Source organism: Quercus lobata, chromosome 12, assembly GCF_001633185.2.
Source record: "Quercus lobata isolate SW786 chromosome 12, ValleyOak3.0 Primary Assembly, whole genome shotgun sequence".
NCBI classification, from domain to species: Eukaryota; Viridiplantae; Streptophyta; class Magnoliopsida; order Fagales; family Fagaceae; genus Quercus; species Quercus lobata.
In genome coordinates this window covers 13,225,166-13,244,383 of record NC_044915.1, presented here as the reverse complement: position 1 = coordinate 13,244,383, position 19,218 = coordinate 13,225,166, and the positions used below count along the sequence as shown (strand labels likewise).

General features: G+C 35.6%; 1 protein-coding gene across 1 annotated transcript; it reads right to left on the bottom strand.

Annotated features, from left to right (window-relative positions):
* Positions 1-2,469: 2,469 nt before the first annotated feature.
* Positions 2,470-12,846, bottom strand: LOC115970252 (flavin-containing monooxygenase FMO GS-OX-like 3). The gene is made up of 7 exons (XM_031089914.1): positions 12,528-12,846; positions 6,129-6,199; positions 4,017-4,169; positions 3,551-3,633; positions 3,302-3,437; positions 3,021-3,194; positions 2,470-2,664 (listed from the first exon to the last, which is right to left on the bottom strand). Exons 1-7 carry the CDS (start codon positions 12,829-12,831, stop codon positions 2,470-2,472), a joined length of 1,116 nt encoding a protein of 371 aa, XP_030945774.1. The 5' UTR covers positions 12,832-12,846.
* Positions 12,847-19,218: the final 6,372 nt, after the last annotated feature.

Genomic DNA, 19,218 nt, shown 5'->3' with positions numbered 1-19,218 from the left:
TTGTTACACTATTCCTTATAAAGTAAAAAAAAAAATATAAAATCATTTGCAAAAAACTGTTACATCACAAAAATTTAATATAAATGCAGATACCTAGTATGCGTTTGGATAGAAATTATTCTCCTACGTTTGCCTTTTTTTTTTTTTGACCAATGCCTCTTGCACTGTTCATTGGACATGAACAGTGCATTTAGGCAAATGAACAGTAAACTGCATGTGAACAACAACTTTTTTATTATTTTTTTTATTGTTTTCGGTTTTCAGCAAAATAAGTGGTATCCAAACGGATCCTTACGCAAAATCTTAGCAGCAACAAATACACAAGTCCAAACTTTGTAAGATCCAGTTAAGAATCTTTCAATGCTAATTCATTAGTGATTAAAACAAATGATGCAACAAAAGGAATAAGTGATGAAATCTCAAAATTGAACAAATAAGGACGGACTAAACTTCAAACGTTAAAGATGAAGAAATAGATGATGATAATATACCTCTTAACAAGATTTACAAACATTGCCATATTGCAAAAACAAAGCATTGAAGAAACAAAAAAAAAAAGATTTCGCAATGAAGCTCTTTATTACTGATAGGCAAAAAACGAATTGATCCCTTGTGATAAATTAACCAATTAATTTAGCCAAGTGAATTAATTAAGTTAATTAACATACAAACGCATGGTAGCACAAACAAATCACCAATTAAACTAACTATGTAGCGGAAATTAAATTGACACAGTGATTTGTTTACGAATAGGGAAAACCTACACGGCAAAAACCCCACCGGATGATTTTAAGGTCATCACTCTCGAAATTCTACTATTATCACAACAAGCAGTTACAAGTAAAGGAATCCCAATACCTTATACCAACTTACAGTTGAACCCTTACCCTAATACCTAATTGGACTTGTTCTGTAGTGACAATTTCTCCTTTCAACGCACGGCACCCAGTACATGACTAACCAATTGCGCAAATCCCAATATGCGACTTCAATCACCAACTAGAGAAGTTTATTGGCTGCAAAGTTCTTCAGTTCATCCCAACAATGAAGATCAAGAAGATGTTTGGTCACAAAACCGTACAGTACATAAATACAACAAATTTTTCACAAGAATGATGAACTAGGGTAAAACTATGTCTCCGGTCACAAATTGCTTGAACAAACTTTGCTCAACACTTATGCAACTTGTGTACTCTTTGACGGCCCTTAAAATAATCCTTTTATATGTTTAGGGTTGTGAGAAAAGAAAACCCAAACACATAAACATAGATTGGAGTCAAAACAGAATTGAAAATCTGTTTTTTATATATCTCGACAAATACCCAATCTGTCGAGCTACTGTCGAGCCACGGGGTTGAAGAACTCTTTTAAGCTCAATGGATGGCTAGCTGTCGAGTTTTAATGATAGACATTTTTTAGCTTGAATCTTGGACAGACTTGCATGACTTCAACACTTGATCTTGAAACAATGTTTCTTGAAGTATTAAAACATCTTATATCAACCCAAAAACAAGTAAAGTGCGTTTTGTTAAAGGATTAGCCAATTACATAAAATAATGACATATATTCCTAACAAGTGAATCACATATGTCCTAACAATTACATCACATAATAAAGATCAATAATATGGAATGAATTAACATGCTTTAATTATTATACAATATTACTCGAAAGTTGTTGTTTTTTTTTTTTTTTATAGCTCATTACTTGAAAAAAATATTTATAATGGATTTGTGTGTGCAATTTATAATTATTGCTTCTTATGATGAACTCATTACTTAGAGCATTCGCATCCGCAACCTTCATCCTATTCTATTTTATTATCTCAAAAAACTACTTTATCAGTTATACTATACCATTTTACAACACAAACAATATCTCAACTTTTATTTTCCTATTCTACTCATTAAAATAATATATATTACCCATTAAAATAATATAATATATTCCAATACAACTCCCTCTCTCTTTCTTCTCCCCCATCTCTCTTCCACTTTATCAATTAAAATATATTATAATTTTTACTAAAGTGCTACATTGCCATCCTACATTTACATTAATGTAAATGTAGGATGGCACTGTAGCACAATTGCAAAAAAAATCTGCAATTGTAAAATTTTACAAGTCCAGTTGTTGGGCTCTTTTTGTGTCTTTATGCTAAATTTTCTCTACATATACCATTTACAATTGCCAATGGGAATGCTCTAACAAAGTTTTATAACAAATATGCTATAATATATACACAACATTCTCCAAAAATAATTTACATAAAGTATTGAAACATTATCCGTGCATCGCACAAGCAACTTACTAGTTATTCTTAACGTACATTACCGCTTAGAACAATGACTAAACAAGAGGAATAGAAGCCAACAATAGAAAGGTGACTAGGGTTTTGGCATGTGAGATACAATGAAAAATGGTGAGTCTTGAAACTTGATTAAGGAAAGACACATCTACGATCTATCACTAGCAAACTTGTTTTGAGGTGTGCTTAATGAAATCCTCATAACCTTGCAAAACCAAGTGCTGAGCTTCCCATTCATCACGGTAAGATCCAAGATGAGTTAGTGTGCTCTTGATAGTGACCAAAACCATTTGCATTCTCCAATCTTTAAATGCAGGACATCCACACTGACTCGCAAGCCAATTATTGTACTTTACCTGAACAACAACATCCAAAATATTTTCTCAACACGACCAAATTAATACTAAGTAAGAAATCAGAACTAGAAGAATGAAGTCTAATTGCCTTCACTAGCCAAAAAATAGCTTACCTCTACCTTAGCTGGTCTTTTACTATTAATCAAGTCAGTTTTACCAGACGCATACTTCTATTGCTAGGCACTATTGAGGCACCCTTATGGTGTTTTATTATGCCAGTTTGGAATAATTTAGCAACATTTATATGGAAAATAGGTCATTAGCCAATAGCCACCATAACTAATGTTAGCATGAAAGTTAAATAAGGAAAAATGAAAATCTGTCATGTTGTAGGCTCCTGAATTGACCAAAATTACCAGATTATCACCCAAACAATGAGTGTATCGCTTTGGAGTGCCAAAAGTTTCAAGTGATGAGTAGAAGGCTTCAACATCTCCCATCATCTCCTCTTGTGATGGAAGCGTGAATCGATTAGACAAAACACCACCTATCCACTTGCTTTGTAATTCAAACATGGGAAAAGGAATGGCCTGGCATCAACCAAATACAAAAACATAACGTCCACCATTATATAAGATTAAATTAAAGATTCAACCATAAACGAGGTCACGCTATATATTTTTAGGTAGGGATAAACCTTCCAAGGTAATCCAACGAAGGAGAGCCGTGGAGCCAAGGCTGGTGGAAATATTTGCTTGTATAGTGGCCCAACACGATTGTCATCCACAGTCACAATGCCATTGGTTTCAAGAAAAGGAAAATGATACTTGTACCTTGAAAAAATAAATAAATGACTTTTAATTACCATTCACTATTTCATTTTTGGTTCAGTTTTGGACCTAAATCAAAGCCAAAGCCAGATTATTGGAGCATATATGCAGCATACCCTGTGCAGTGTAGAATGATGTTCGCAATGACAATGCTCCCATCTAGAAAATTTACAGAACCATCTTCACATACATCTTTTATCTGCACCATTTAAATTAAGGTTAGTATTTTCAATTAGCCTTTCTTGTAATCAGTAATTCAGTTTTACCTTATTATTAGTCCCTTAGTCTTCTAATTCAACTCGGGATGTCTTAAAACATGATCCTTTTTAAAAGTGAACGGAAACTTTCCTAACATACTCTTTATTTATATATGGTTTTTTTTTTTTTTTTTTTTTTTTTTTTTTTTTTTTAAATATATATGCTAGACATTTCATCAAACAAATTGAAGATTTTCTAAATAGAACCCCCCCCCCCCCCCCCCCAAAAAAAAAAAAAAAAAAAACCAAAAAAGAAAAGAAGAAAAGAAGAATTACTTGATTGACATACCCTGATAGCCACTCAATCGCATTGTCGGTGACTTACCATAGGATGAAGCCACATATTATCATAGGCAGGCTGTTTTCCAAATGTTCCATCCATGACCGTTCGAGCTGCAATGTGGATTTCTTTGGCAACTCCAGCTACTTCCCAAGAAATATCAAATGCACTAAGTGAATTCCCAATCAAAACTACAACCTGTTGAAAGCAGGAAATGGATTAGGTAGGCTAAGCTAATCACAAGTGCAGGGAAAGAATTGAAACCGAAAAATAATATAATGATCAGTTAGTTGTAGCCTTGTAGGTCCTAATTACAGAACAGTGTTTACATATGTGCTTGCTCTCAATCCCAACTCATTGCAAAAATACATGATTGGTCTGGTAAGATTCGTTATTCAAAGCATATTAGACTTTATTTACCCTACGTAGTTTCTCCACATTGTTAAATTTCTCCTAATATCAGAAGAATATAAGAGAATATGTTTCGTTAAGTGGACTACTAGAATTCAAAGTTTCAAACAAAAGTAGGCACTTCATGTGGCATGCTGCAAAAGAGTCTCCCGACCAAGCAAAACTTGTTCAAACGGAATGTCCTTAAGGAAACTCAGTGTAGTCATTATGAGGAACACTAAATAGATTGTTTACATGCCTTATGGTTATGTGACCAGGCTCAATTAGTGTGGCGGTTAGAAACTAGCTTCCTCAATTCATTTTAGAAGAAGTTTAGATTGTTTATTGATTCGGTTAGTACAGACTACAGACTGTACAGTGTTCGAACAAGCTCCTCGTCTCACAGTGGCATTATTTTTCTATGATCGCCTGGAGCCTTTGACAAAGACGCAATAGGATCAAAGAAAAACAACCAACATGGGCTTTATAGAAGTGGCATCGAAAGCAAAGGAACTCCTCATTGAATTCCTTGATGTGCAGCGGAAATTAATTAGAGATGTCCAGCTTAAGTGTTGAGCTAGAAAGCACAGACGCGGTTGACCACGCGTCAGTGCCGCGTCTGAGTTTTTTTTTTTTTTTTTTTTTTTTTTTTTTTTTTGCGCTGACACGGCTCGATTCGCGTTGAATTGGCTTCGATTCGCGCTGAACTGGGCTGATTTTTCCGGAATCGGGCCGTATCAGCCATATCGAGTCGTATCGGCCGGCGATCGATACGGCTGAAACAGGCCGAAATCGGCCTTGAAACTCGCCGGAGTAGGCGAAATTCTGACCTTAGATGTGTTTCTTGCCTTCTTCTTTCTTTGTTTTGTGAATCAAGGTATATTAATGTGTTTTTTAAGAATATTTTAATAGTAAAAATATAAAGAAAATATAAATAAAAATATTTTTAATAATTTTTTAATCGCCGAGTCCCGTCACACCCGCACCCTTCTTTTTCAAAAATTGCCGAGTCTCGCACCTGCACCCGCACCTGCATCCGCACCCGAGTCCCGAAACGCACCCGTGCTAGTCAAGTGGAACCCTCCAAGTGAAGGAATGTAAAAGGCAAATTTTGATTGAGTGATTTTCTCTGAGTTCTCCCTATCTGGTATTGGAGTAGTGAATCAAGATTCTTGGAGGAATATAATAGTAGCCCTTAGCCAAAAAAATCATGTTACCTCACCCGGTAAATTTGGTGGAAGCCTTAATAGCTAACTGGACGTTAAGTTTTGCTCGAGAACTTTACATTTTCTAGGTGGAGTTCAAAGAAGATAGTTAAAGAGTTATCACAGCAATCAACAACCAGATGCCTTCAAAAACTATGTTTGGTCATGTAATTGAAGAAATTTGGTCTTTGTCAGGTGCTTTTCATAAGTGTAGTTTTGAACGTGTAAAAAGGGAGGGTAAATAGCTTGCTAATTCCTTTTCTAAAAGAACCGAATCTTGATGTATGGGTAGAAGATCTACCATCTGAGTTGAATGTTGTATTCCTAGTTGATTTAGTTAATTTATAAAATATTTTTTAACTGTTAATTAAAAAAAAAGGTGAAATAATGGAAATATTTCTCAAAGTAAAAGAAGTGAACTAAAGGAATTCAAATGGGAATCAATTTACAACTGTAGTATAATTTTTATTTTTTTAAATCATATGCTAAGCTTAACTTACTATTCACATTCAAAAGAGGCACATACATTTTTTTGGGAAGAAAATGAAAATGTGGCACATACTTGATCTCGAAAAGGTTCTGGATCACGATAATTGTGGCTATGTATTTGCTTCCCAGGCCACTCATTTATTCCTGCCACAAAATACTATTAAAATAAAATAAAATAAAAAACATTTATTAAAAGTATTCTCAAAACTTACTTTATCCATTTTATCATTCTATTTTACGATTCAAACATACTTCTAATTTCTACTTTTAGATATACCTCAATAAAATAATATAAACTATTTCAATAAATAATATAAAATATTCAATTTCTCTCTCTTCTCTCTTTCATCTCTACTTTTCTTTTTTTGTCTTTTTTTTTTATTTTTTTATTTAGGATAACGAACTGTTCATAGTTAGAATATAAAAGTAAAAACCCACCCAGGATGTGGGTGGGTTTTGGCTTATTGATTGCTAAAATGGGAGGTTCTGGGAAATTCTTACCTAGTCCCGGACTACAAGGTCACCAAGCTGACCTTGTAGTCCCAGCCAATAAAAACAAGACATGTAAGATGAAAAAGCTGACATCATTTAAATAGTACAGCTTGGCAGCACACTCTTGAAATCCCCAACGTTAATTCTCAAAACAATTAAAAAAATGTCCCCAACGTTAGTCAACAGTTAACGTTAACGTTATTAAAAGAATAAAATATACAAAAGGGAGCCAGCCAGCTATATTCCAATTGAAACTTAGGACAAGGAGAACCTTTTAGGGTTCTCACTCTTGTGAACAAAAGCCACAAGGTCTTCCTCAGTGCCGACAAAAACCAAGTGCATTGTGTGATTGCAAACAAATGTTACTGTGTGTGATTTTTAGTGAAATCAAGTGAAAAGTTTAGTGTAAAGAGATAAAATTCTGTTCACATAAGCATGGAAGAGCCCAATTTTCAAAGTAATGGAGGTATAATTTATTTTGTCTTGTTGTGTTTTGTTTCATTTTTTAAAGAATGTATTATGATTTGTTGTGATATGTTAGATCCTAAATAAAATATATAGAAATGTAATTAGGTATGAATTTAATGCTTTGTTGTGATATGTTTGCTCCCAAATAAAATATATAAAAATGTATTGAGGTATGAATTTAATGCTTTTTTTTTGTGAAAAATTTAATGCTTTGTTGTGATATGTTTGTTCCCAAATAAAATATATTGAGATATGAATTAAATACTTTGTTGTGATAAGTTTGCTCCCAAATAAAATATGTGTAGTGATGTATTTTTTTTTTTTTTTTTGTTATTATATTCTAAATTTACGTGTGTGTATATAAATATAAATATATATATATATATATGTATATATATATGATAGGAATAAATAATATATTCATCTTTATATTGGTAACTATGTCTAATTTCTAATTATATTTGTGCCTAGAAGTGGGGAAGCTTTGTAATCAAGCATACCATAGGCCTTTAAGAACACATAAAAAATTGCACACATAAGATAATTATTGTATTGTAAATTCCTTAATATTTTATTTCTAACGTTTATATTTTTCATAAAAATTATTGTAGTTATTTGCAATTCAAGTGATATTGAAGGAATTGAAGATTGTTTGTTTGTTGAACGACTAGAAAATAGTGATGACAATTTGTTGGATAAGGTGACATATACTGAAAATGAAGCCTACAATTTATACAACAATTATGCATTACGAACAGGTTTTAGTATACGGAAAGGAAAGCCTATATATTTTAATGGGACAAAGAACATAAGGCAATGTGAATTTCTATGTTCTAAGGAGGGGTTTAAAGTAGATGAAGATCCTTGTGAAGAGAAAAATTGGAAGAAACTAGAGACTAGAACTGGCTGTAAAGCATTTATTCGTTTCACAGTTGAAAATGATGCATGGAGGGTTACTGCATTTAATCCAGAGCATAATCATGAACTTGCACTACCATTAGAGAGACATTTGTTAAGATCGGGTCGTCGTATTTCAAAACCTAAGGCAGGTTTAATTGATTCCATGGTGAATGCTGGTATAAGTACAAAGAATACTTATTTGTATTTAACAGAAGAAGTTGGAGGGAGTGAGAATGTGGGCTTCACTGAAAAAGATTGTTATAATCATGTGAACACAAAAAAGATGTCAACGATTAGTGCTGGAGATGCTCAAAACCTATTGAATCATTTTAAGAAAAGGCAGATAGAAGATCCCATGTTTTTTTACACGGTTCAATTAGATCAAGAAAATCGCATGACGAATTTTTTTTGGAGAGATGGGAGATCAAGGGTTGATTATGATTGTTTTGGAGATGTTGTGGTATTTGACACTACTTACCGCACCAATAGATATAATTTGATTTGTGCTCCATTGGTAGGTGTTAATCACCATTGGCAGAATGTAATATTTGGGTGTGCATTTCTTTTGGATGAAACTACTGCTTCTTTCAAATGGTTGTTCAAGTCATTCTTAGACTCAATGGGGAATCGATCTCCAATAATAATTTTTACTGACCAAGATCAAGCCATGTCAAATGCTATTGAGGAAGTGTTTTCGAACACACATCATCAACTATGTTTGTGGCATATTTCAAAAAATGCACCTTCCTACTTTGGAGAGTTAAATTCTAATTCAGAGTTTCAATCCTTGTGGAACAAGTGTCAAAAATATTGTGATTCAGAATTGGAATTTCAAAACACATGGGATAAAATGATGCATAAGTTTAATCTTGAAGATCATCACTGGCATAATATGATGTACAAAATTCGACATAAATGGAGCACTGCATTCACTAAGGATAGCTTCACAGCTGAATTTAAAGCTTCCTCGAGGAGTGAAAGCACAAACCATGTTTTGAATAATATAGCAGATACAACAATAAGCCTCACTAACTTTGTAATTAAATATGAAAGTGTGTTGGCAGGTATACGTTCTTCAGAGTTTAATGAAGATTTTCGATGCAAGCAAGGCGCCCCGCAAAGAGCAGTTAAGAAGAGTGGTATTTTGGGTCATGCAGCTCAAGTTTACACATGTAAGACATTTAGATTATTTGAATATGAATTCCTTAATAGTCTTGCAATAGAGTGGAAGCAAGTTGATCGTCAAGATACAATTGATGTCTTTGAGGTGAAAGAAGAAGATAGTGAAAGAGTACGCATTGTCCATTTTGATCATTTCAATAGCAACATTTCTTGTTCTTGCAAGAAATTTGAGTCATTGGGAATTCTTTGTTGTCACGCATTGTGGGTCTTCAATTTAAAAAATTTGACTAAAATTCCCAGCCAATACATTTTGAAACGTTGGACAAAGGAGGCTAAGAAAGGGATGATGGCTTATGAACAAGACAATCATTCAAGTGGCAATGCTAAAGAGGCCGAGATAGTGTGGCGTAATAGCATGTTACGTATAGCTAATACAATTATATCCAAAAGTCAAGAGGATGATAGCCTTAAAAGCATTTATCAAAAGATACTATTGGGACTTGATGAAAAAATTGAAAGAGAGTCATCAAAGTTGGGTTCAAATGCAAATTTGGAAGAAAATGAAGTTGTAGAGCATAATATAGTTGATGAAATGCTTGGCTTATCAAATCATGTGTCAGTTTTAAATCCCCCATGTGTGAGATCAAAAGGCTTACGAAAAGATAGACTTAAAGGCCACTTTGAGAAGCGCAAGGCAAAATCGTCTAAGGATGCATCCTCTTCACATAAGAAATTCTTTTTTTTTTTCTTTATACTAAATATATGTCATATTTTTATTTTTAATAAAAAAATTTATTTACAATTATTATTATGTTTGATTTTTTTAATGTGCAATTTTATAGGAAAAGCAAAAAAACAAGTTTCTAAAGAAAATCCAAATGTGTCATTCGGTGGCTCATACAATCCAGCTATATACCAACCACCAAATCCCTACTCTCATTTAGGATTTACAAGTGATAATGCACATGGTCAATCTTACATGTCATGGACAAATCATTCTCAAGTATTCATCATCATTTAATTTACAAATTTAGAATATTTATAATGTGTAATCATAATTTTGGTCATTGACGTGATATCTAAATATGAATTTTGTCTCTATATAGGAAATGAGTTGTGTAAATGTTCCATTTACAACTATGTTGCAAGGTACCAATGTTATAACGCAACTTAGTCAGGTAAATTGACATGATTGATTATTTATTTGAAATGGAATAAAATATCTATCATTTATGTATTAACATGTGTACAAAATTTTGTTTCGAAATAATGTTTTCTTATATTTTGATCTCTATAGAATCCAACGACTTATATTCCCTCACAAATAAACTCGTTGATGTATAGCTCCAAGCAATCAAATTCCACACATATACAAGAGGTAGATTTGAAAATTCTTGTGATGTGTTTGCATTATCAATTTTATTACTTATTTCTTGTTCCTAAGGATGACTTCCTTTATACTTTATTCTTAATGTATTCATTTTTGTTCCATTCAATATGCTAATATGATTTTTATATGTTTCCAGGTGGGAAGACCGAAGATGTCATGCAGCCAAGAATCCTAGGAACTTCACAAATCCGGCACAAATTATTGACTTGGAGCCAAGTGACATTTATCATGACACCAAGTTTCTTTTGTTTGTTATTTTATTTTTGAGGAATACATTTGTTCTCTATGGATTTATTTTGACTTGTTGCCAAGTGAAAGTTATGTATTAACTATAGTTTTATTGTTAATGGAGATAGGAGTATGGCTTTGGAGTAGAAAACCGTGATTGGAACCGTTTGTATTAACTATAATTTGCATTATCAATATTACGCTCAAGGTTAAATTCCATGTCACAAAATGGCATGCGTACAATTGGTGATTTTTTTATTTTTATTTTTTTGATTGGAACAGTTTGTATTCATTCAACTGAAAATGGAAGACAACAAAGTCCAAATACAAAGCTATAACAGAGCAGAAACACAGAAACAGCTACAAACTAATACAATAAAACATTAAAGTCTTATCCAGCTGAATAAGGTGTTGCACCATAGGGGGTGAAACTCCTTTCCAGACCTGATTAGTGCCGCTGCATTTTGCAAACTGTGCTAGCTCACGAGCAACCTTGTTGCAGTCCCTTTTCAGGTGGTTAATCTCCCAAACAATAAAAGACTTCAAGTTTTCACTAATCCCTTGGATAAGATGGCTCCAAGTTCAGGCTGTGATTACATTATAGTAAAATTGATCTTTTGTTGGCACTTGACAGCTTCTCATATTCCACAAATACAACCTTCAAGCACCTTTTTTTTTAGATAACAAACAGAATTTTATTGATGTGTAAGTAAACAAAGTATACAAATTAAAAAGGTCCCAAGCTAGCTGAGTTTGTTCCCGAGGATACATCATGAATAGAAATAAACAACCCCCAAGCTTTTCCCTTATTCCCACCTACTATAAACAGAGGGTCATGTGTTCAGGCCGAAAGTTGTGTTCAGGGTCATATGGCTAACGCTCCTTCCAAAATCACCTTTAAGCACCTATGATTCCATGAAAATGGAGATTAGAACTTAAATTTGGCACCAAGTTTTTCCTTCTATTTTCTCTGGAACCGAACAGAGGCTAAGAACTTCATTGACGATTCAGAGCACTATAGACAGAAACGTAAAACAACACTTAATTGAGTAAGAGTGTAACACACTTTTTGAGCTTTTGAAAGGAGAAAAAAATATTGTATAGCAATGGAAACAGTGGTTAATTAAGACATTTACAATTAAAAGAGAATCCAGTAATCAAAATCAAAATTAAAAGAATCAATACCTGATGAAGCCGAGAAGCAGAGAGTGGAGCACAGAGGGCGAGACAGAGACTGAGACCAAAGGAAAAAGAAAAAAGAAAAAAGAAAAAAACCCAGAAGCAAAGGCAAGTTCAGACGCCATGAGGGTGAGAAGGAAAAAAAAATTTGTGAGTGAGAGAGATTTTGAGAGATGCGTGAGCTTGAGTGAGGTGAGACCGTGTGCTTGAGTGGTGAGACCATGAGAGTAAGACAGAGAGGCATGAGAGTGAGACAGAGAGGTGTGAGGGTCTGAGATGAGGCGTGAGAGGGTTAGTTTTAGTTTAGGGTTAGTTTTAAAACCTTGAATGAAATATAAGAAAAAAGCGGGTGGATTGAAATTTGAAATTTGAAATTATGGTGGGCCCGAAAACTTTTGAAACTCGTGATAAAACTATTGAAAACAGGTGGCTAACGGGAAAGGTAACGGAAAGACCAATATTTCCCATGGTTGATGAGTTGTACTATTTAAATGATGTCAGCTTTTTCATCTTACATGTCTTGTTTTTATTGGCTGGGACTACAAGGTCAGCTTGGTGACCTTGTAGTCCGGGACTAGGTAAGAATTTCCCGGGAGGTTCTTACTTCTTACACCACAGTGTTCTAAGCACACTCAAAATTAGAAAAAATAGATTCTAAAAAAGGAAAAAGAAAGGAGCAGTTAGGAAAAATACCAGGAATATAGGCGACACGAGGTTCGGTGAAATGGCCATTGCATACAACAACAACGTCAAATATCTCATCCAATTCCAAACCCATTTCTGTGCCTGACCTCTGTTTTGATTTTATTTTCCATTTCTCCTCCCCCTCCACGAATCTCAAGCGCACTACCTCCGTTTCAAACCTCACCAACTCATCAATCCTGAACTCGCGCGTGAAGTCTTGCAGATACATCAGAACCTCTCGGTGACTCGGGAACCGTCTCGGGTCTCTGTCCAGGTTGTCTTTGGGGACGAACGGGTAGTCCCTAAAGCCCATGGCCTCTCGGGGGATGTTGGTGTGGAGGGAGTCGTAGAGGCTGGAGTGGACCGTGGTCTGAGTCGGTTCGAGTCCAATCGGGTCGGATTCGACATTTGGGGTGTAGACCTAGGTGCCGCCAACCTGGTCGCCTCGCTCGAAGACCACCACGCTGTGGCCCTCGCGGCAGAGCTCTCGAGCAGTTACTAGGCCTGCGGCGCCGGCGCCGGCGCCGATAATTGCTACGTGGCGTGATACGATTGGCTGGGGTGCGTGTCCTGGGCTTCGAAGCATGGAGGGAAAACCTGTGAGCGATGCACAGGAGATTTTGATCTGTGATGAAATTAGTGTTACATTACATATTCATTCAGTTTAATCCATGGGAAATCATTTGTCTTCGACTTTTATCTTTTTGATAGACAAGTATTGTCTTGTCAAAGGATTAGGAAGTTTTAATATATGGTGTTTACCTCACAATGATTTTTATTTATTATTGGACTCAAACATCAATTAATTTTTTTTATATATACAAGAATTGAGCATCAGATTTCTTATTCAATCATTAAAAACTTCATCAATTAGATTTTACTAGTTGAGTTAACTGGAACTTGTTATGGGAATCTGGTGAAATAATTAGTTAACACAAGGTTAAAGAAGTGAGAGAAGAAAATATGACAGAAGAAACTTACATAGTTCGACAATATGCCTACGTCCACGGGAGGCGATAGAATAAATTTTCACTGTAACTGTGGAGATTATAACAATGGCTTGAAGACACTCTCACACAAACTCAAACCCTAAATACACCCTTAGTTCTCTCACAAATAAATAGAGAACACCCTATTATATTTAGACAAATTGCAAGACAAAACTTCCTAAAATTGCAAGACACTTTTAACTTCCTAACTCTGGTGCACACACACAGAAGAAGTTCTTTTGCTATCTCCCTAGCTCACGTAGGAACTCTCTTTTTGCTACTCTTGCATATTCTCTCATACTCACATTTATTTATAGCTAGATGTTGAGCTGAAATATCACAAATTTCAGCACATGAGAGAATTCTAAAGGAAGTCAACAATAGTGGCCAAGCAATTCATGCAACATTTAATGCATGAGTGTTGTGTTTCTTCACGCGAGCTTCAATGCAACATTTAATGCATGAGTGTTGTGTTTCTTCACGCAAGCTTACATGCTGAATTGCATATCTTTGACTTTGTTAATCAAGCCATACTTTCTAACATAGGCATGCATCCATTTATTGCCTATGGAGTCATACATTTCAGCTATTGTGAAGAATGCATGAATATAGTTCAAGCCAGTGTTGTTCCTTGCCAATTTCTATGACAATTCATACAAGATAGCATTTAATGCTTGCTTGTAATGTTAATCCACCAACATTAAAATTCAAGCCATTTCAACAAATCTCCACCTTGGCTTGAATTGAATCAAGCTTCACAAACTAAACTCTTCAATCACCTCCACCTTGGCCCTTACGGGCTATCACAAGCCACAAACACTGATCAAGTCCAAGCAGTGCTTGAACTTGCTTGTAGGTACAAGCTTCGTCAACATATCAGTTGCATTCTCTGAAGTGTCAATCTTCTCAAGAATAATTTCTCCTGTAGTAGTCAACTCCCTTATCTTGTGGAATCTCACATCAATATGCTTTGTCCTAGCATGATAAATGTGGGGCCAGAGAACTTGACGACCCCGACTCGCTTTATGCTGAGCCCAATGCCCACGCCAAGGAGAGAAATGTCCGAGGACATGCGCTGAAAATCCAAGTGGTCTAGAGATGTTGCCGAGGACGATTCTGTCCTCGGCATTCCAGACTCCAGTGGGAAAGAACGGTACACCATCAAAGGTAGCCTCCCAGAGTGTTCTCTGAAGAAAGGACAAGTATAACAGGACGCACACGGGGGTATGAAGTGGGAGCAATTTAAGGAAAAGTTGTCACCTCCGCATTTAATGTGCCCAACTAACGTTCTGGCCACATTAATGATGAAAGGACCCCTGAACAGTATGGCCTTGGTTGCCGCAACTCACAGAGGGTTTGGGAAGGTGGCTAATGGGACGAGCACTCGAGTAATGGCCTGCACAATCAACAGATGGAGGGTCAGGATCGACTGGAAAGAAGTATATAATGGGAAAGACCCACTAAGAATGGGGGATCGTGAGAAAGGGAGAAGAAGAGAGAAAAAGGAGAAAACGGCAACAGTTTGCATGGTCTTGAAAAACCACGGGAACCTAGTACTGGAAGTAGAAGAAGAAGAACATCAAGCATCTCGGACGAGACACTCGGGGACCACATTCCAGACTCGAACCCATTTCCTCATTGGTCTGTCCACACCCAACCATGTATTGTGATTGTGGTTTAGACCAACACCTAGTTCTTAGGCCCATTCTCTAAAAATTCATTGTATTGGGCCAGTTGGGCTTGAGATCTTTCGTCTAATAGGAAGAGCACTCAAAACCAACACCCTACAATAAACATGATGCTTTGCCAAGTAAATGGCATTTTGACTGTCACAATGCAACTATACTCCTCCTTGGTTCAAACCAAGCTCTTTGACTAGCCCTTTCAACCATAGTGCTTCCTTTGCAACTTCAACTACCGCCATGTACTCAACTTCTGTAGTAGACACGACTACTAGGGATTGTAGTGTGGATCTCCAACAAACAGGCCTTCCTGATAGTGTGAACACATAACTTGTTGTAGACCTTCCGTCATCTATATTGCCTGCATAATTTGAATCCACATACTACCACTAAATTATTGCCATGTTGCCACGCAAACAGGATCCCATATCATGCGGTTCCCTTCAGTTATCTGAATATCCACTTCATTGAATTCCAGTGTTTTTTACCTGGGTTTGCCATGTACTTACTGCATGAGCCAAATCTGGCCTGGTGCAAACCATTGCATACATTAAACACCCAACTACACTTGCATAAGGAACCTTTGACATGTCTTCAATTTCTTTTTCATTCTTTGGGCACTAACTACCAAATAATTTGAAGTGATTTGCCAATAGGGTGTTTACAGGATTAGCATCTTGCACGTTGAATTCTTCAAGAAATTTTCTGATATAGTTCTTTTGAGATATCCACAGCTTTCTTGACTCCCTATACCTGTGAATCTCCATACCCAAATTTTTTTTAGCAGTACCCAAGGCTTTCATGTCAAACTCTTTGCGCAACAAAGCTTTTAACCTGTTAACCTGACACGTGCTCTTTTCAGCAATTAACATGTTGTCAACATATAGTAACAAGAAAATATAAGAGCCATCATCAAGCAACTTAACATATATGCAGCAACCATACTCACAATGGGTATAACCAATTTGAATCATATAGGAATCAAACCTCTTGTACCATTTTCTGGGAGATTGTTTAAGCCCATAGAGTGACTTTTTCAATCTGCAGACAAGATTCTCCGTACCAGGTTTCTTGAACCCCTCTGGTTGTTCCATGAAGATTTCTTCCTCCAAATTCCCATGAAGAAATGTCGTCTTCACATCCAGTTGCTCTAATTCCAGATCCTGATGTGCTACCAAGGCCAGCACTACCCTGATAGAAGTATGCCTGACCACAGGTGAGAAAACCTCATCGTAGTCAATCCCATGTCTTTGTGAATATCCCTTTGCTACCAATCTTGCTTTGAACCGTTCTCCTTCCTTTTCTGATACTGCTTTCTTCTTTCTGAACACCCACTTGCAACCTATCGGTTCTTTCCCTTTGGAAGTTTTGACAACTCCCAAGTCTTGTTCTTATTCAAGGACTCCATCTCCTCCACCATAGCTTCCATCCACTTATTCCTTTCAGAGCTATCAATTGCTTCCTTAAAAGTGGAAGGATCCCCGCTACTAATTACTAAGCAATAAGAAGCAAGATCCTCGAAACCATACCTGACCGGTGGTCTTATGTTGCGTTTAGGCCGTTCTGATATCATGTTGTGATCTTCTTGATCACTATTGTGAGGTTCCTTCTCTAGCTGAGACTTCACTTCATCTAGCTCCACCTGCACCACTAATCTATTGCTGTCACTACTACTTCCATTTTCTTGAGACTTTTCTTCCTTTCTGAAATCTTTTATCATGGAGTTCTCGTCAAACGCCACATCCCTACTAATCACCACCTTTTATGCCACTAGATCCCAAAGCTTGTACCCTTTTACTCCTTTCTCGAACCCGAGAAAAATACAATTCTTGGATTTTGAATCAAGCTTTGACCTTTCTTCGATAGGAATATAAACATAGGTTGGACACCCGAATATCCTCATTAACGAGTAATCAACTTCTTTCTCTGTCCATACCTCTTCAGTAACTTTCCCATCAAGTGCAGCTCTAGGCAATCGGTTAAGAATGTAACAAGCCATGTTCACTGCTTCAGCCCAGAAGACTTTAGGAAGCCCAGCATTCAGTCTTATGCGTCTATCTATCTCACCGATTTTTTGGTTAAGTCTCTCAGCCATTCCATTCGATTGAGGTGTTTTTCTTATTGTAAAGTGCCTCTTGATACCTTGCTATTCACAAAACTTCAAGAACTCCCCATCCTTGTACTCAGTGCCATTATCAGATCTTAGGCAATTGATCTTCCTTCCAGTCTGGTTTTCCACTTCAACTTTCCACTTCTTGAACTTTGTAAATGGCTCAAACTTGTTTTTCAAGAAGTAAACGCAAACCTTTCTGGAATAATCATCAATGAAACTCATAAAATACCGAGCTTTACCTTTAGAGACCACTTACACCGGCCTTCAAATATCCGAGTGTACATAGTCCAATATACCTTCTCGGTCACCTCCGTGTCCGTCACGTGTATCCTCTGCAGTATCTCTATCTCTCTCTCATACTCGATCTATCTCGAAAAACCAATTCAGTCTCTCTCTCTCTCAATCCGACTCAGCCTCTCTCTCAAACGGACTCGGTCTCTCTCTCTCTCTCTCTTAAACCGCCGACCCTAAATTCTCTCTCTCTCAAACCAATGCTTCCTTTTCCCCAAATTCTCTACATTAGGGATTTGGATCTCTCAATGTTTCTTTGTTTTGATTTCAGAGGAAGGGGGTTTCCAAAAAAAAAAAAAAAAGATTTCAAGGGAGGGGTAGTTCCCCTTAAATTTATTTTATTTTATTTTTTATTTATTTTTTTCAGATTTTTTTTCTTTTAATTCCTAAATGTAAAAAAAAAAAAAAAAAAAAAAAAAAAAAAAAAAAAAAAGGAAAAACGGTGTCGTTTCAGTGACTTTAATGGCAGCCTCTAACTGAGTTCTAACAGAATCCTGCATTGACAAAAATTGAAAGTTAGAGGACTGAAATAACAAAACTGAAAGTTAAAGGACTGAAATGAAAAACACTGAAAGTTATAGGGCCAGTTTTGGATTTTTGCCCCAAAAAAAAAAAAAAAAAACAATTTATAGTCATTATTGTCTTTCTTTGAGCATCCACACCCATTATTTATTATCTATCCACATTTGGGACAAAAACTCCACTTTTTTATGGGGTTTTTTGCAAATTTATATTTAGCCAAACCTACATTAGATTCTCCATATATAGTTGGGGATTTTTTTGAGACCCACCACAAGACCTTTGGTTGATGACAAAGTACAAACATGGTTGGCAATCATTTGTGAACATAGCTGGCATGAGATAAACATTGTCATTGGCCATTATATTGGTAGGTTGTTTTGCTTGATAAGGGTTTATACTTTATAGACAACTAGTCGCTAACCCATGTGATGCACGGGATAGTTAAATTTAAAATCACTTATATTTATAATAACAAAGATAAAACAAATGTGTGACTGCATTAAAAATAAATTAATATAAATGAATCTAAATGCTTAGAAGGACTTTTAGAATAATTTCCCAAAAATTGAAGAGATCAATTTGATACTGTTAAGGTCTAAAAAATAATAATTGTGACTTCTTAGGATCAAGCATGCTATCCACTATATCAAACCTAAAACACTATTATGCCATCATAAAAATAAAGGATTTTCAAATTTTAACATAAATATCATTCTAGAATCCCATCTATTCTTTTTATTCTTCTTAATCATGCACCTCTAAATTCTAATTAACATGAAATATGAGCTTAAAGGAAATCAAATATCAATAAGAGCCTAATTAGCCCAGCAAAAATAAACTAAAAGAAAAAAAGAGAATACAACATAAAAGTAAAGATGGTAATTTTTTTTATAAAAAAAAATCAAGGCAATGAGAGAATTTTATTTAAAATCTACATTCATTTTTGCACCAACAAATCTATACGACTTCATATTACATATAAATTAACGTTATTTTCTATTATAAATAATTACATATAAATAAACCTCATTACATAAATATATTCTACACTTATATGATTTTGGAGATCATTCACCTAACAATCTTCACCCAAGCATCTTCCT

Bases quoted from the DNA above. Each gene is read 5' to 3' on its own strand.
- LOC115970252 (XM_031089914.1), bottom strand. From the start codon at position 12,831: ATGGGCTTTAGGGACTACCCGTTCGTCCCCAAAGACAACCTGGACAGA. The intron at 3,195-3,301 runs GTTTATCCCTAC...GGTTGATGCCAG, and splicing joins TCGTTGGATTACCTTGGAAG to GCCATTCCTTTTCCCATGTT. The intron at 2,665-3,020 runs GTAATTTTGGTC...GTTGTTGTTCAG, and splicing joins ATTGTTTGGGTGATAATCTG to GTAAAGTACAATAATTGGCT.